This window comes from Schistocerca americana, chromosome 3 (genome assembly GCF_021461395.2).
Source record: "Schistocerca americana isolate TAMUIC-IGC-003095 chromosome 3, iqSchAmer2.1, whole genome shotgun sequence".
Taxonomy (NCBI): Eukaryota; Metazoa; Arthropoda; class Insecta; order Orthoptera; family Acrididae; genus Schistocerca; species Schistocerca americana.
In genome coordinates, this window is record NC_060121.1 from 746,869,072 (window position 1) to 746,887,695 (window position 18,624).

At 44.9% G+C, this 18,624-nt stretch overlaps 1 protein-coding gene across 1 annotated transcript in view; it reads right to left on the reverse strand.

Annotated features, from left to right (window-relative positions):
* Positions 1-18,624, reverse strand: part of LOC124606361 — a 155,031-nt gene that overhangs the window by 72,929 nt on the left and 63,478 nt on the right. The window contains exons 3-4 of the mRNA XM_047138343.1: positions 17,649-17,938; positions 6,359-6,593 (exon numbers count right to left, since the gene is read on the reverse strand). Coding sequence (XP_046994299.1) covers positions 6,359-6,593; positions 17,649-17,938 — 525 coding nt within the window. The remainder of the gene's footprint in view (positions 1-6,358; positions 6,594-17,648; positions 17,939-18,624) is intronic.

Here is an 18,624-nt window from a genome sequence, read left to right on the forward strand (position 1 = left end):
TTTAGTTAAATAATTTTGTTGATGTTCATTTAACTATTTTGATCAGCGCCCTGGCTCACACTAGATAGAAAAAGAAGATGGAAGCAATATGGCTCTCCCGATAAACGGTCTATATCTGGTTGCAGTTACGTGATTCCAAAATTAAAAATGCTGCAACGATCAATAAAATGAGAACATAGCCTTGTCAAACTATGCCGTTTCTCCGCGTTTACCGACTTCATTGTCAGTGGGTCACTGAACTAAAAGCTTCTTCTAGGTTCTGAATGCTTAGTAATCATCATGTATTCCAAAAGCGTGAGGTTTGGATCATTGAAGATAGAATAGCATGGATGCTGAAGGATTGCAAGTCCTTCGAATAGTTCCCAGTAATAAAATAAAGGCACCAATAATTCACTACTGAACAGCCATTTTGCATCAGTGCTGTGATATATCAATTAGTGTGGATTTTAGAGTGGAGAATCCAAATCTGCCTTTCAAAATGTACTAGCACGTAAAAAAAATTTAGTTTTTACGGTTTATTGTTAATTTTCGTATTTAGATGCTTACTCGTCTTTTGTTTAGATGTGTGTTACTTTAAAATTTCTTGGGTATACCTAAAAAAAAGACTGTTCACTTTACATACCTGAGGTCAACATAATGCACGGTGTGAAAGAGACTTTGTGATCTAGTCCACGTTGAAACTCGCATGGTGCAATTCTGAGGATCACCTCGGCGCAACAGTACGTTGCGAGTTTCTGTTACCTCAGTGAGTTTTTCTTGTGAGAGATAATGAAACGTTGTGGTGTTTAAAACTTACACTTACTATAAGTGGCAACTGGCAAACGTCTTTGTTGTCCAAACTTTTACTGTGTGTGTGTGGGAAATTCAGCCCAAAATCTCAAAGAAAACCAGTAACTGATTTAGTTAGGAAGGCATGTAAACCGTATTTAGATCTACTTCTTGGTGATCAAGATGAAAATTTTGCATGTCATATTGATTGGACTACCTCTGCTGTCACTTTAACTGAATGACTAAAAGGAAAAGAACCATGCCATTCGTTGCTCCAGTGGTATGACGTGAGTCTGAAGACCATTTCTCAGAATGTTATTTCTGTCTTGCAAATACTGCAGGGCTAGACATTGATAGACAAAGCTAGGCCCAAAATAAAGTATCCACATGTATCTCGAGTGCATTTTTTGGCCCTGAGATGAAGCGTTACTTGTTCCTGTTCCTGACTTCGAAGCTGTGGTATCTGAAGTAGTTGTTTTTTCTCTTCCAAAGTTGCTGGGGTAGGCGTATTGGGCAACAGAAGAGATGATAATTATATTTTTATTGTGGATGGCCTGTTACACAGTCACAAGAACATGGGGTGTAGAATGTCGCGTAAAATTCACTTTTTACATTCTCACCTTGGTTTATCTAGGGAAAAATTTGAGAACCCTAAGCGATGAGCAGGTTCTCCCCTTTCACTACGACATTTGCACCGTTATCAAGGTCACTGGAACCCTTTGGTGACAGGGGACCACAGTTTGGGTCTTGTTAGGGAGAGTTATGTAACGGAAAACTAAAGAAGAGCTCCGTTTTGTCTCTCTTTTCGTATTCCGAAGAAAATTAAAGCTGAAAATAAGTTGTGAAGTAGTTTAGACCTTCTATTGGCATCATGTCCATATACATGGTATCTCTCTAAGAGCCGTGAGGCACATTTCTTCTGGTGTTTCGTCAGATATTTGCAATTCTATTTTTGTCACATATAGCTGGAGTCAGTCCAAACGAATACTGCTCGTCTCGTCTTTCATGCGACTCCCGGCACCGATGGAAAGCTTCAGCTTGTTTCCTGTTACAAATAAAGCGATTTTTGGAGTGGGATTTTCCGTCCCCATTCGACAGCGCGGTCCCAAACTAGTCTAGCGCGATATTCGTTTTTCCGATTTGTGCCAACAGGGACAGTAAAACATGTGGAGTAACTTGTATTCCAGCAGCGACACCCCGTTGGCTGCTACCGCTATGCAGAAGCGCCTTGCTCGGTCGCTGTTGAGGTATTGATTATTCTTCATGTTCTACCGTTCCTGTTAATATACACTCCTGGAAATTGAAATAAGAACACCGTGAATTCATTGTCCCAGGAAGGGGAAACTTTATTGACACATTCCTGGGGTCAGATACATCACATGATCACACTGACAGAACCACCAGCACATAGACACAGGCAACAGAGCATGCACAATGTCGGCACTAGTACAGTGTATATCCACCTTTCGCAGCAATGCAGGCTGCTATTCTCCCATGGAGACGATCGTAGAGATGCTGGATGTAGTCCTGTGGAACGGCTTGCCATGCCATTTCCACCTGGCGCCTCAGTTGGACCAGCGTTCGTGATGGACGTGCAGACCGCGTGAGACGACGCTTCATCCAGTCCCAAACATGCTCAATGGGGGACAGATCCGGAGATCTTGCTGGCCAGGGTAGTTGACTTACACCTTCTAGAGCACGTTGGGTGGCACGGGATACAATGCGGACGTGCATTGTCCTGTTGGAACAGCAAGTTCCCTTGCCGGTCTAGGAATGGTAGAACGATGGGTTCGATGACGGTTTGGATGTACCGTGCACTATTCAGTGTCCGCTCGACGATCACCAGTGGTGTACGGCCAGTGTAGGAGATCGCTCCCCACACCATGATGCCGGGTGTTGGCCCTGTGTGGCTCGGTCGTATGCAGTCCTGATTGTGGCGCTCACCTGCACGGCGCCAAACACGCATACGACCATCATTGGCACCAAGGCAGAAGCGACTCTCATCGCTGAAGACGACACGTCTCCATTCGTCCCTCCATTCACGCCTGTCGCGACACCACTGGAGGCGGGCTGCACGATGTTGGGGCGTGAGCGGAAGACGGCCTAACGGTGTGCGGGACCGTAGCCCAGCTTCATGGAGATGGTTGCGAATGGTCCTCGCCGATACCCCAGGAGCAACAGTGTCCCTAATTTGCTGGGAAGTGGCGGTGCGGTCCCCTACGGCACTGCGTAGGATCCTACGGTCTTGGCGTGCATCCGTGCGTCGCTGCGGTCCGGTCCCAGGCCGACGGGCACGTGCACCTTCCGCCGACCACTGGCGACAACATCGATGTACTGTGGAGACCTCACGCCCCACGCGTTGAGCAATGCGGCGGTACGTCCACCCGGCCTCCCGCATGCCCACTATACGCCCTCGCTCAAAGTCCGTCAACTGCACATACGGTTCACGTCCACGCTGTCGCGGCATGCTACCAGTGTTAAAGACTGCGATGGAGCTCCGTATGCCACGGCAAACTGGCTGACACTGACGGCGGCGGTGCACAAATGCTGCGCAGCTAGCGCCATTCGACGGCCAACACCGCGGTTCCTGGTGTGTCCGCTGTGCCGTGCGTGTGATCATTGCTTGTACAGCCCCCTCGCAGTGTCCGGAGCAAGTATGGTGGGTCTGACACACCGGTGTCAATGTGTTCTTTTTTCCATTTCCAGGAGTGTACATAGACTATTGCACTAGACTGATCTGGTAGCGCTCTATCGAATGGGCATATAAATCCCCGATTTAAAAATCATTTAATTTGAAACGCGAAACAAACCGACAAATTCCCTCAATGCTAGGCATCACATGGAAGACGCGATGAGCAGTATTTGTTCAGGCTGACACAAGATACATCTTGCAAAAACAAAATTGCAAATAACTGCAGAAATCTAGAGAAAATGTTTCCAGAATGAGATTTGCACTCTGCAACTGAGTGTGCGCTGATATGAAACTTCCTGGCAGATTAAAACTGTGTGCCGGACCGAGAGTCGAACTCGGGACCTTTGCCTTTCGCGAGCAAGTGCTCTACCAACTTTTTTTTAATCTCATTTTGGTCGCTTTTGTTCGTTGAATCTGCTCTGGGCGGTCGTCGTAAGACTTCCGTTTAAGTTCGCTGTTGATCGATTAACTCAGTTTTTATATTACCGAGGGCAGCTAACCCTCTGACCGAACACGCTGAGCTACCGTGCCGGCATCAAACTGAGCTACCCAAGCACGACTCACGCCCCCTCCTCACAGCTTTACTTCCGCCAGTACCTCGTCTCATACCTTCCAAACTTCACAGAAGCTCTCCTGCGAAAATGTACTTGTGGACTCGTAGGAGAGACACCCGGTACACATATTAAGTAGTATTCAGTTCCAAATTTCTGAATATTTATTTGTTCTTTGTTTTGAGTCTGTCAATGTTTGCAAGTACTGTTTTTGTTTCTGCTGTATCTCTATGAGATGTGACGCGACAGCGGAAAAGATGATTCTGCCACTGAATTCAGAGGCGCCTTCTTTCAAACAAAACACTGGAAAAAGTTTAAATAAATTAACTAGTCTAAGCATCTATCTCAACATGGAACTAGAAAATCTTCCACGGCAACCTGTAGTAATCAGTACTAACTTGAAGTAAAATTACAAGTATTAACAACTCAATGGCTACCTCTAAGTAGGGTAGGAAGACAGAAATGTTTCAGCAGGATATTTTCTTACTGTACTTCGGCCCCAGAAACGTTCACCACATAATCTCTACAGCAGCCCCAATTGTTAAATCGTAAAGCCTGGTTCACCTACGTTAAATTCTAAATCGTTCTGTTATGTAAGAGGGAAATCTTACGCAACGGCCTTAATGCACCAAATTGCTTTCTTATATCGTAGCCAGCATCTAGAACGTTCACTTCGACAATATGCTTAACAGCGGTAATTCGCTATTTGTAGGACAGCAGAAATGTAAAAACAACATTTTTATTAATTTTTCACCGATCAGTGATACCAAAACTACACTACTGGCCATTAAAATTGCCACACCAAGAAGAAATGCAGATGATAAACGGGCATTCATTGGACAAATAAATTATACTAGAACTGACATGTGATTACGTTTTCACGCAATTTGGGTGCATAGATCCTGAGGAATGAGTACCCGGAACAATCACCTCTGGCCGTAATAACGGCCTTAATACGCCTGGGCATTGAGTCAAACAGAGCTTGGATGAAGTGTACAGGTACAGCTGCCCATGCAGCTTCAACACGATACCACAGTTCATCAAGAGTAGTCACTGGCGTATTGTGACGAGCCAGTTGCTCGGCCACCATTGATCAGACATTTTCAATTGGTTAGAGATCTGGAGAATGTGCTGGCCAGGGCAGCAGTCGAACATTTTCTGTATCCAGAAAGGCCTGTACAGCTGTATCCAGAAAGGCCCGTACAGGACCTGCAACATGCGGTCGTGCATTATCCTGCTGAAATGAAGGGTTTCGCAGGGATAGAATGAAGGGTAGAGCCACGGGTCGTAACACATCTGAAATGTATCGTCCACTGTTTAAAGTGCCGTCAATGCGAACAAGAGGTGACCGAGACTTGTAGGCAATGGCAACCCATACCATCACGCCTGGTGATACGCCAGTATGGCGATGACGAATCCACGCTTCCAATGTGCGTCCACCGCGATGTCGCCAAACACGGATGTGACCATCATGATGCTGTAAACAGAACCTGGATTCATCCGAAAAAAAATGACGTTTTGCCATTCGTGCACCAAGGTTCGTCGTCGAGTACACCATCGCAGACGCTCCTGTCTGTGATGCAGCGTCAAGGGTAACCGCAGGCATGGTCTCCGAGCTGATAGCCCATGCAGCTGCAGACGCCGTCGAACTGTTTGCGCAGATGGTTGCTGTCTTGCAAACGTCCCCATCTGTTGACTCAGGGATCGAGACGTGGCTGCACAATCCGTTACAGCCATGCGGATAAGATGCCTGTCATCTCGTCTAGTGATATGAGACCGTTGGGATCCAGCGCGGCGTTCCGTATTACCCTCCTGAACCCACCGATTCCACATTCTGCTAACAGTCATTGGATCTCGACCAACGCGAGCAGCAATGCCGCGATACGATAAACCGCAATCGCGATAGGCTACAATCCGACCTTTATCAAAGTCGGAAACGTGATGGTACGCATTTCTCCTACTTACACGAGGCATCACAACAACGTTTCACTAGGCAACGCCGATCAACTGCTGTTTGTGTATAGGAAATCGGTTGGAAACTTTCCTCATGTCATCACGTTGCTGGTGTCGCCACCGGCGCCAACCTTGTGTGAATGCTCTGAAAAGATAATCATTTGCATATCACAGCGTCTTCTTCCTGTCGGTTAAATTTCGCGTCTGTAGAACGTCATCTTCGTGGTATAGCAATTTTAATGGCCAGTAGTGTAGATGACCTTAACTACACTGGTGCGGAACTGCTTTGTAGAACATCTATAATATTGCTCTGTGACACTGTGGAACTGGACACGTGACTACATCAGGACTGTGGCACGCTGCTGCTAAAGTGAGTGGACAAGAGACAGCGTACCTGGAGGCGTATCCTGCTCTGCTGCTGTTGCAGCAGCTGCTGCTGCTGGAGCTGTTGTTGCTGCTGGAGCTGCTGCCGCTGCTGCAGGCGTAGCTGGTACAGCTTGGTGAGGTCGGTGCGCCGGTCGCTCTGCGCCTCCGCTGAAGACGCCTTGGTGTGCGTGGCGACGGCGGGGCTGTACACGGGAGACGGCCGCGCACCCACCGACGCCGCCGTCGGTGCTCCCGCAGAGTTACTGTTCACACGTAACACGACATTGGATACATACAGAGCACGTCGCAAGCATGACATTTCACTCATAGGGGATGCCATCAACGTTTCGTAAAAAGACAATAACATACTGAAACACAATGTTCGACAGATGATGGTAGCAAGCGTCTGTTTTTATCTAATCGTATAACATACTCCAAGAAGTGCGCTCTTTTTAAATAGAACCACATGTACGAGATTAATTATATTTCACAGATGACGAAACGGGTGGATCTAAAAGTTAATAAAACTTTTCAAAAAGTGACGATATACAGAAAATCTGCTTGATTCTTACGATGCGAGCGAACTGACGCATTTTGGAAACGACTCAATTTTAATTATTTATAGTGATCACAGCCGCGCGGAGTGGCCGCGCGGTTAGAGGCGCCATGTCACTGACTGCGAGGCCCGTCCCGCCGGAGGTACGAGTCCTCCCTCGGGTATGCATGTGTGTGTTGTTCTTAGCATAAGTTAGTTTAAATAGTGTGTAAGTCTAGGGACCGATGACCTTAGGAGTTTGGTCCTTAGAAATTCACACAAATCTGAACATTTTATAGTCATCACTTGTTTGATTGGCTGTATGTTGTCGTAGACAGTTCCCCATTTTGGGTCATTACTTATTTGATTAGTTCGATGCGGCCTCTCCCCTCTACCCTTCCAAGCTCTCCATCTCAGAACAGAACTTATTTCTAACGTTCTCATTTATCTGTAGGCTGCATTCCAGTCACTGTTTTCACCCAGAATTTTCACCCTTGACAACTCTTTCTAAAACCAGGAATTTTTTACCCTTGCCCTGTTACTCTGCTATTTTCCTGTGGGTGATTTCAACGTATTCCGTTCCTCGTGACTTCTGATTACTTATTATGTGATCAGGCCACATGATTTTAAACATCGTTTTAGGTCACCACATTTCAAATGTTTCGATTCTCGATCCCGATTTTTTTACAATCCTTTTTTATCCCCGTACAATGAAATGTCCCCGTACGTACATTCTCAGAAATGTTGTTTCTCAAATTAAGGTTTGCTTTCGACATTAGTAGATTCATTTTGCAGAGCACGACTGTCTTTTCCTGTGCTAGTCTTCTTCTTATATCCTCGATGCTTCGTCTGCCACGCATTTCTTTCCCGCTGTTGTGCTAATCTTCTCCCATCTCTTCGTAAGTGCTAGACCGAGTCCTTAGCTCCCCATCTAGCGGTTAACGTTGGTGCCGCTATAGCCTGGCGTTCCGTATTCGATTCTTTTCCGGGTCGACATTTTCTCTGATCAGGAAGTAGGTGTTTGTGGTTTCAGTACCATTTAATCTCATTATCATCCACGCACAACTCGCGGAAGTGACGTTAAATAGAGAGACTTCTAGTAGGCGACGGATGTGCCCCAAAAACGATCTATCGGCGAATAACTACACTGCACAACAGAATTAAAGGATCACTTTTTCGAAACTCCGTAATTGTTCAAAAAATGGTTCAAATGGTTCTGAGCACTATGGGACTCAACTGCTGAGGTCATTAGTCCCCTAGAACTTAGAACTAGTTAAACCTAACTAACCTAAGGACATCACAAACATCCATGCCCGAGGCAGGATTCGAACCTGCGACCGTAGCCGTCTTGCGGTTCTGGACTGCAGCGCCTTTAACCGCACGGCCACTTCGGCCGGCCGTAATTGTTTCCCATTGCAATGTACAGGTTTGAAATTATGCTCAAACATGCCTACAGTCTTCCTCTGTAATCACACAAAAGTTGGGCACCTTGAGACGTCACCCTGGAGCTCGGCTACGCTTCAAGCGGCAAAGTGTACACATCTGCGAAGTCACACCGCCGTGGACGTGTGACGCGACGAGAACGTCGTCACCCCCTCTTACCCACAAAATGGTTCAAATGGCTCTGAGCACTATGGGACTTAAGATCTGAGGTCATCAGTCCCCTAGAACTTAGAACTACTTAAACCTAACTAACCTAACGACATCACGCACATCCATGCCCGTGGCAGGATTCGAACCTGCGACCGTAGTAGCAACACGGTTCCGGACTGAAGCGCCTACAACCGCTTGGCCACCGCGGCCGTCTCGTACCCACATTTCACCCCTTCTGTTGACGCCTCTGCTATCGAAGTATGTTATGGGTGCCGGGGAAAAGGTTTCAGACACACCGTCGCTCAGAATCGACACCACAAGGCATCAGAAGATGGCATAAAGGGTATCAATGAAACCACCCCTCTCCTTGGGATCTTGACTTCCACACGTTTCGCGGTTGGAAATAATAGTTCTCGAGGCGATGACCTACAGGACGACGTCGTTGTCAACATCTGACGCACCTGCCATTCCTTCTCTAACGACATTGTGGGCCTGTGTCCCCATTGAACGTGATCGCACCTCTTTGGAATGCAGCGCGACTACAATTATTGCCGCTTCAGACCACAGTCAGATTTCGTCGTATGGTTTAGAACTGTCCCTAGAGGTTCCAACCTATAAACTGGAGCAAAAATTACGGTCGAACCGCCCTCCGAAGGGATGCGATCAAGTTCAATGGGGATGCAGAACGTCCAGGGGTGTCAGTGGTTTCCATATTCTCATCTATAGACTTCAGTGCTTCGTCAAATCATATGTAACCAGTCCATTTAATTTTTGACTTTCTTCGATAGCTCTACACTTAAAATATTTTCAATTTCTTCTTTGCATTTTCTATGTTTGACTTTTCTCATCCATGCAAACGAACTCTTTCAAGAACTTCTTCCTCATTTCTTGGTCGATGTACACTGAAGAGCCAAATAAACTGATACACCTGCCTAATATGGTGTAGAGCCCCTGCGAGCACGCAGAAGTGCCGCAACACGACGTGGCATGAACTCGACTAATCTCTGAAGTAGTGCTGGAGGGAATTGATACCATGAATCCTGCTGGGCTGTCCACAAATCCGTAAGAGTGCGAGGGGCTGTAGATCTCTTCCGAATAACACATTACAAGCCATCCCAGATAGGCTCTATAATGTTCATGTCTGAGGACTTTGGTGGCCAGCGGAAGTGTTGAAACTCAGACCTTTCCTGGAGCCACTCTGTAGCTATTCTGGACGTGTGGGGTGTCGCATTGTCCTGCTGGAGTTGCCCACGTCCGTCGGAGTGCACAACAGACATGAGTGGATGCAGATGGTCAGACAGGATGCTTACGTACGTCTCACCTGTCAGAGTCGTATCTTGACGTGTCAGGGTTCCCATATCACTCCAACTGCACACGCCACGCACCATCATGAGCCTCCACCAGCTTGAACAGTCCCCTGCTGACATGCGGAGACCATGGATTCATGAGGTTGTCTCCATATCCGTACACGTCCATCCTCTCGATACAATTTGAAAGGAGACTCGTCCGAGCAGACAACATCTTTGCAGTAATCAACAGTCGAGTGTGGGTGTTGACGGACCCAGGCGAGGCGTAAAGCTCTGTGTTGTGCATACATGAAGGGTACAGGATGGGGCCTTCGGCTCCGAAAGCCCGTATCATTGATGTTTCGTTGAATGATTCGCACGTTGACACTTGTTGATGGTCCAACTTTGGAATCCATAGCCATTTCCGGAAGGGTTGCACTTCTGTCACATTGAACGGTTCGCTTCAGTCGTCACTGGTCCCGTTCTCGCAGAATCTTTATCCACCTCAGCGATGTCGGAGATCCGATTGTTTACCGGATTTTTCATATGCATGGTATACTCGTGAAACGGTCATACGGGAAAATCCCAAATCCCTCGCTACCTCTGAGATGCTGTGTCCCATAGCTCGTGCGCTGGATATAACACCAAGTTCAAACTCAATTAAATCTTGATAACTTGCCATTGTAATAGCAGCAACCGATCTAACTTATATAAGGGTTGCCGACGGCAGCGCCGTATCCTGCCTGTTTACATGTCTCTGTATTCGAATACGCATGGCTATACCGGTTTATTTGGAGCTTCAGTGTATCATACTATTAGGTTAGTACATACACTGAGGTGATAAAAGCTGGATGTACCTCCTAATATCATGTTGGACCTTCTTTCGCTCGGGGTAAATACTGAGCCATGCTGCCTCTATAGCCGTCCATAATTGCCACAGTGTTGCCGGTGTAGGATTTTGTACACGAACAGACCAATCGCGAACAGTTGTGCCCCGAAGACATCACGCAGTGTCATCCATAAAAATTCCATCAATGAACGGCTGCCAATAGTCTCCAAGTAACTGAACTCAGCCACTTTCAGTCCACAGTCGGTTCAGTTAGGACAGAGGGCCCAATCCATTCCATGCAAACACAGCCCACACAATTAGGGAGCCATGAACAGCAGCACAGTGCCCTGTGGACAATCTGGGTCCATGGCTTCGTGGGTTCTCCACCGCACTCGATCCGTATCAATTGAAATCTGGACTCATCTGACTAGACCACGGTTTTTCAGTCGACTACAGTCCAACTGATACGGTCACGAGCCCAGGAGAGGCGCTACAGGTAATGTCCTGCTGTTAGTAAAGGCTCTCGCGTCGGTCGTTTGACGCCGCAGGCCATTAACGCCAAATTTTCCGACGCACTTTCCTAACGGATACGTTCATCGCACGCCCCAAATTAATATCTGCGGCTGTTTCCTGCAGTGTTGCTTGTCTGTTAGCACTGCAACTCAACGCAAACGCTGCTGCTCTTGGTCGTTAAGTGAAGGGCGTCGGTCACTGCTTTGTTCGCGGTGAGAAGTAATTCCTAAAATTTGGTATTCTCGACACACTCTTGACACTGTGGATCTCGGAATAGTGAATTCCCTAACGATTTCGAAAATGCAATGTCCCATGCGTCTAGCTCCAACCACCATTTTGCGTTGGAAATCTGTTAATTCCCGTCGTGGAGCCGTAACCACATCGGGAACCTACTGATATGAATCATGTAAGTAAAGTGAGAGCTGTGCCACGACACCATCGCCATCTGCATACGTGCTATCGCATTACTTTTGTCATATCATTGTTGTCATCAATAATATATTCTCCCTCACTATTTACAGCAGTCTGCCAACGCTGGGGTTATTTTTAGATTCCACGACTGTAGAAATAATGTGGTTTTGAGGCGAAGAACTCGTCATGTTTGGAGCCATTTTCATCCGGAAAGGATGTTTCTTGGTCGTTATTCGAGAGAGAAACCGGAAAAGATGAAAATTTGGGGGTGCAAGATCAGGTGAAAAAGATGGGTACGGAATGACTTCCGAACCCAATTTCCGGATAGTGTTTCGGTCAGTCTATCAGAATGCGGGCGGGCGTTATCGCGGAGTAGCAATCACTTCATGCAGTCTCTCTGGTCGTTGTTCTTGGATTGCGTCTGCAAGACGTCTCAGTTGTTGACAACAAATTCAGCACTGATGGTTACACCTCGGGGAAACATTTCGTAGTACACCACGCCATCGGAGTTCCACCAAATTCATGACATTATCTTTTGTGGAAGCGCATTAATCCTTGTACGGGGATTAGCTCCTTTGTTTGGGCTCAACCATTCGTATTGATGACGAGCAAGCAGAGATGCACATAAGGCCATCCGCTGTTTTTTGTGATGCGATATCCGTACACTCAATCTTTTAACTTTCCCCATTGCATGCAAATGTCGCACGATGGGGGGATGATTATTTTATCACAACTGCCAGTTTTCGTGTACGCTGGTGTCTATCATTGTGAATCAATGTGTTTAAACAATCTTTATCAAACCCTGAAGGTCTTCCTGGGAGTGATCAGCCAGTAATGTCAAACGGATTCTGCTTGAAACGAGAAAAACCATTTTCTTGCCGTGCTCTCTCCAACGGCGCTATCCCCATAGGCGCAAATGTTACTGACTGCCTCCGACGCTATCAACATTCTACTGAGCTCAAACAGAAGAATATGTCGTAAATGTTCGGATTTCTCCACTTGAGACTCCATTGTCTAGCGTCCACGGCTCTACTCGTTATCTCCAAATGACAAAATGACAATATGAAAACTCAAAAAGCAATAGTGAACTACTATTTAAAAAATGAAAATCGATAAGTAAACCCATAGCAGACGGAATATCAACATACAAAACGAAAACTTATGCACCAGCTTGGCAGCAGAGCTGTAATACTGAAGGATGCTTTCTTCGCTTGAGCCAACCGTCTACTGCATTTTCGTATTTAGGCCGTTCATACAACAATCTTCCAAATTTCAATGTTAAGGAAGTTTTTTTCTCCTATCTATTACTCTTCATCATCTTTGTTTTTGTTCATTTTTTAGGGTCCTGTACCTCAGTCGGTAAAAACTGAACCCTTATAGGAGCACTTTGTTGTCCGTCTGTCTGTCTGTCCGACTTTTAAAATCTTTTTTTCTCAGGACCGGGTAGAATATCAAGCTGAAATCAGTTTATCCCATTAAGGTCAACGGTCTCTTGGCAGTTGAATATGTGGAAACTTCTAAGTCAAGGCAGTCAAAAGATACTGCCATTTCTGTCATATATTTTGACTGTCGCTAACTCAGTGATCAAAACCTATAGGGTACTTCCTGATGGTCTAGAACCATCAATATTTCACTGTACAAGTAAAGGACAAAAATTCAAAAACTGTGAATTTTTAATTATGTCACATGAAAAAACTATTTCTTTTGTCATTTGCTATCAGACTTCTAACATGAAATCAAAAAATTCTCGATAATGTTGGAACCTCTGGGACTGATACCTTGCGAGTATCAAATCTGAATAGACGCAAAAATGGTCTAGACTCTCAGTTCCCGGAATGGATGAAGTCTTTACATACATAATTAAATCTTTACGGAACCCTCAATGGCCGAGTCCAGTTTCATCTGGGCAATTTAGTTTCTTTAAGGCTTGTTCCCGGCTACCAGAAGACCTATAATGTCTCCAACCCTTAGCACTTCTCTCTGTTTCCCAAGAACATTCATTCATGTTTTGGAATTTTCTTTCACTTCCATTATAGCTTCGTTGATGTACAGATCTTTTTTCTCATCTGTTGCAATTTATTACGAAAGGTGGCGCAAACATTGCGTCAAGTGAGACAAACCACTGCGCAAGGGACTGATAGCGGTAGCTGAAATATTTGACATATTTTTCATGTATGTTTTACGAAAAAACTGTGGTCAATAGAGCTTGCGTTGCTACAGTGTACTGCCTCTAATAATAAAATGTCAGTAGAAATACGGCCCACCTGGAGCAATTTGGTGCCTGTGTGACACAGCCAGGCTGTCCGAAAGAGACTTTCAGTTGTATTGAGGCTGTTGTTTGTGGTATTTTTGCTGTTCGTCTTTCGATTTAGTGGATGGTCCCGATCCATTTCCGAGAGGTATTCTTTACAGATGACAGATGTTCTCAGAGAAACTGAGTCCGAGTTTCCGTCTTTGAAACACACTCACTGACATTTCTTGAGAAATTACGTCGTGTTACTTGACGGCTCTGGGCTCTGAAGTGGACATTAAAGGTGGGGCGAGTAGTGTGCGACACACATACCCTTTTCAGTAGTGCCAGAATGCAGAATTTCAAGTTCCAGACTCGCGTGTCACAGATCTGCAAATAAAAAACCGCGCAGGATCATTACAATTTTTTTATAGATTTGGACTTCATAAAATCGAAAAAAAAATCCAAAAAAATTCCATCACGTTAATTTGTTCGTGACGCCAAGTTTTTGTTTATATTTAGCGTGATATTTAGTATCATCTTTTAATTGAAAAATCGATCTTAAAATTAAGATTTCTGGTATGAATTCTATCAATTAAAGCTATATTGAGCAACAAATGAAAAGTGATTATTAATGGTTGGAGAGAGTGGTGTTGCGGGGAGGCAAAAGATCGCAAAATCGTATCGAAGCAGATTAAATTGAGGAATACTATTGGTCAGGTTGAGCATGTTACGGGGTTTCATCTGTGGTACTAGCAATAAATATGAACAACCCCATTGTTGCATCAGATCATGTTTCATCGAGCTAAATAAGTTCACTATCGTGCTGGCCATCTAACGGCGCACTCAATTTCCACCCAGTATTATAACGCTACTGTGCTTGTGTTCTTATTTCTGGAATCTGGCTCACTGAGGCAGTGTAATTTCTCTGGGCTGTTTTTGTTGTGTTTGTGGTGACTAAACAGTGAAAATTCAACAATGAAATGTGAGTTGGTGAAAAAAAATTATTTTACGTAATTCAGATTGAAACTTGGAGATGAAGACAAAGCAGGGGCTCTGCATAAGGTGGGCTCAGCATAAGGTACGCAGAAAATGCGACGAAGGTCTTCGTTAATGGTTTAAGGGTTAAAAAAGACTGATTTCGTTTTGGCATTTATATGATATGGCGTGAACAGAAAAATCACACAACTGACTGCTACTTCTGTCGGTACATGCGAAAGGATTTAACAAAAATAAATAAATAAATAAATAAAAAGAAAAAAAATTTACCGTACCCTTGACTCAGCTATTCGTCCAGTGTCCCATGTCTCTGAAACAACAGTTCGACAGCCACCTAATACAGATGACATCCTGAGTGAGTCAGAATATTCAAATTAGCTTCTCAGGACGAATCTAGCTTAGATTTCCTTCTTCACGACGGACCCAAATTTTTTTTCTTAGAGTGAGCTCAACTATCTAGTGGGAGACTAAGGACTGTAAAAAGATGCATCCGAATTACTAGGATGAAGGTTAAAAAACAAAAACCTGCTCTCATCTGGGACCTTATTTACATGGTACAAGCATCGTAAAGGAAATATACTCAGTTTTTCTCCAAAGAGGGATATCTGGTTTCTTGCAGTGATGTTGATGTTCTTAGTCTGAAACAGAATCTGAGTGATCAGACGTTTCACTGATTCCTCGAAAGCTAGCCTCAAAGAAAGCAATCTTGCTATTTGATGGAATTGCATCTGTGCCTGTGGGCCACTCGTTTCATATGCTAGAAATCTATTATGACCTGGCTATGATTCTTGAGAAAATAAAATATCAAGAGCGTCAATGAATGGTTTGCGGAGGTTTCAAAATATTAACAACTTTGTTGCGTCAGCAGCGGCATTATACGAATTATCCTTGCTTTTTTTGTGTATTGTATAGTAGAGCCAGACAGCTGCAATGGACAAAAAGTGACTGGTCACTACGAGATGGTTTTACGCGAGTGAGATAACCGTTATCAATACCACCTTGGTTCCACCAGAAAAAGTTTTATTATTACCTCTTCATATTAAATTTGGGCTCATAAAGCAGTTTGTCAAATAACTGAAAACTGATGGGGACTGTTTCAGATATCTGTGTTCTAAGTTGCCGTAAGTGTTTCAAGCCAAGTTGAAAAAGACAGATTTCAGTGACTCTGACATAAGAAATCTTTTATCTGATCACCTTCTTTTTGGAACAGTGAGAGAAAAGAAAAAAAAAAACAGCAGTAATCTTTCAAGAATGTAGTGTCCAAGTTTTGGGGGAATGTTAAGGACCCTGACTACAAAACCATTTTACAACGCATGCTGGTATTGTATGGGGGTCAAGGCTGTAAGATGAGCTTAACAGTTCATTTCTTACATTCCCATATTGACTATTCTCCAAAAAGTATAACAACCTACAGTGATGAACAGGAATGAAAGCTTTCGCCAGGATGCCCGTAGTATAGTGAGAGGTTTCCAAGGAGGATGCATGTCAATGTGTTAACTGACTACAGGGTAATGTTCAATTGAGAAATCAGAGAAGGAATTTGGAACGAGTTCAGAGCATCGTCAAAGAGAGGAAGAAAATGCTTCACAAGAAAAAGGAGTAGAACTAAAATTGTGCATAAATCAAAAACTAATTTTTTATTAGTTCTAAGAAAGTATAATATGTTTAGTTCTTAGTAATAAATACCTGTTTCCATCAAACATTTCTTTTCATTTCTCAAAGAACCTATATGTGATGGGAATTATGCAAGTCATTTTTAGGATTTGCGACATTTAAAACATATAATTCGGCAAAAATATCGCATGCAGTGAGTAAATACGTTTTTCCCAGACCTGTATATTCCGAGTTCACCCCACAGTGGAGGATGGAATATAAATGTATAGGAAGCTTATTATACCGGGTGAGTGAGCTGCCTTTACCGACATGTTTTATGCAAACCACCTTCAAAAGCTGGATGCGAGATTTTCACATTATCTCGCTATGCACAAACAGTAAGTCCTAAAGAAAGCAACTTCTGCAGGAAATTTAGTGTAGTTAGGTATAGGACTGGAATACGTTTCTGCTGGAGGCCACGGTTTCCAATTACTGGAGAAAGACGCATTTGAAGGTCACTTTTTTAAAAAATGTTCAAATGTGTGTGAATTCCTTAGGGGCCCAACTGCTGAGGTCATCGGGCCCTAGACTTGCACACTACTTAAACTAACTTATGCTAAGAATAGCACACACATCCCTGCCCGAGGGAGGATTCGAACTTCCTGCGGGAAGGGCCGCGCAATCCGTGACATTGTGCCTCAAACCGCACGGCCACTCCGCGCGGCAGGTCACTTTTGTACGTTTTTTTTTTAATAACTCAAAAACTGCGGCCTCTAGCGGAAACGTAGCCAAGTACAAAATTTAACTACTTAAATTTACTAAAAAAGGTGCTGTTAATTTTTGTTTAGGATTAATAGTTTGTGTGTAGCGAGCGAGAGAATATGAAAATCTTGTGCATGGTGTTCGAAAGCGTTGCAGGTTGCATAACCCACGGGTGGAGACAGCCAACATATCTTTTATATTAATGTTTTTTTTTCTGTTAACTTGTTGTATGTGTCGCCACCGGCGCCAACCTTGTATGAATGCTCTGAAAAGCTAATCATTTGCATACCACAGCATCTTCTCCCTGTCGGTTAAATTTCGCGTCCGTTGCACGTCATTTTCGTGGTGTAGCAATTTTAATGGCCAGTAGTGTATAAAGAAATATAGTGTTCCACATTAGGCCCGAAAAGCGTCTTGCTTAAAGTCTGCTATTCTTGCAAAAGTATCCGAGTAATTTTGAACGACGGATCTACTACAGGCGTTGGGGCCAGTAATAAGTGAAACCTTGCAGTAGACCCGCCAACTGCACCCGTAAGTGTGGCTCTGGAGGCGTAGTGCGTCGCTCACCTGGATGCGGGGCTGCGGGAGATGCGCTGCTCGTCGAGCTGGCCGCCGTAGGCGAGGCTGTGCGCGTCCAGCCCCCAGCTGGCCAGCTCCTGCTCGTTGTGGCGGATGGCGGCCGCCGCGGCCGCGTAGTCGCCGCGGCTCACGTAGTCGTGCCCGCTGGGGCCGGACTCCCAGGGCGCGTGGTGCTCCGTGTGGTACACCTCGGGCGGGTGCTCTATGTGGTGCTCCGTGTGGTGCACCGGCACCGGCACCGGCACCGGCACCGGCACGTGGTGGTGGTGGTGCGCGATCTGCAAGTGTGCACCGGCACAGCTGTACTGATTGCTACACCGGGCTCAGCTTACTTCTACTTAAAATGCTGCGAGTTTGGAGACAACTACGAAAGTGACTGTTCAAATTAAAAGCATGTAACAAATTTCATGTTGGTATGGAGGATACTGCACAGCATTTCAGTGCAACAGCACAAAGTGTGGAAGTAGGCTGTTTAGGTTTTTTTATTGGTAACGCCACCTCTGTATGAAAATCACTGGCTGTGCTGTGTGCAGTCTGTGGCTGCTTTGCATTGTTGTAATACTCGCCATTGTAGTGTTGGGCAGCGGCAGCTGGATGTGAACAGCGCGTAGCGTTGCGCAGTTAAAGGTGAGCCGCCAGCAGTGGTGGATGTGGGGAGAGAGATGGCGGAGTTTTGAAATTTGTCATGAACTGCTATATTTATATATGATGATATCAAGGTAAATACACTGTTTGTTCTCTATTAATATCTTTCATTTGCTAACTATCCCTATCAGTAGTTAGTGCCTTCCATAGTTTGAATCTTTTATTTAGCTGGCAGTAGTGGCGCTCGCTGTATTGCAGTAGCTTGAGCAGCGAAGATTTTTGTGAGGTAAGTGATTTGTGAAAGGTATAGTTTAATGTTAGTCAGGGCCATTCTTTTGTAGGGAATTTTAAAAGTCAGATTGCGTCACGCTAACAAAAT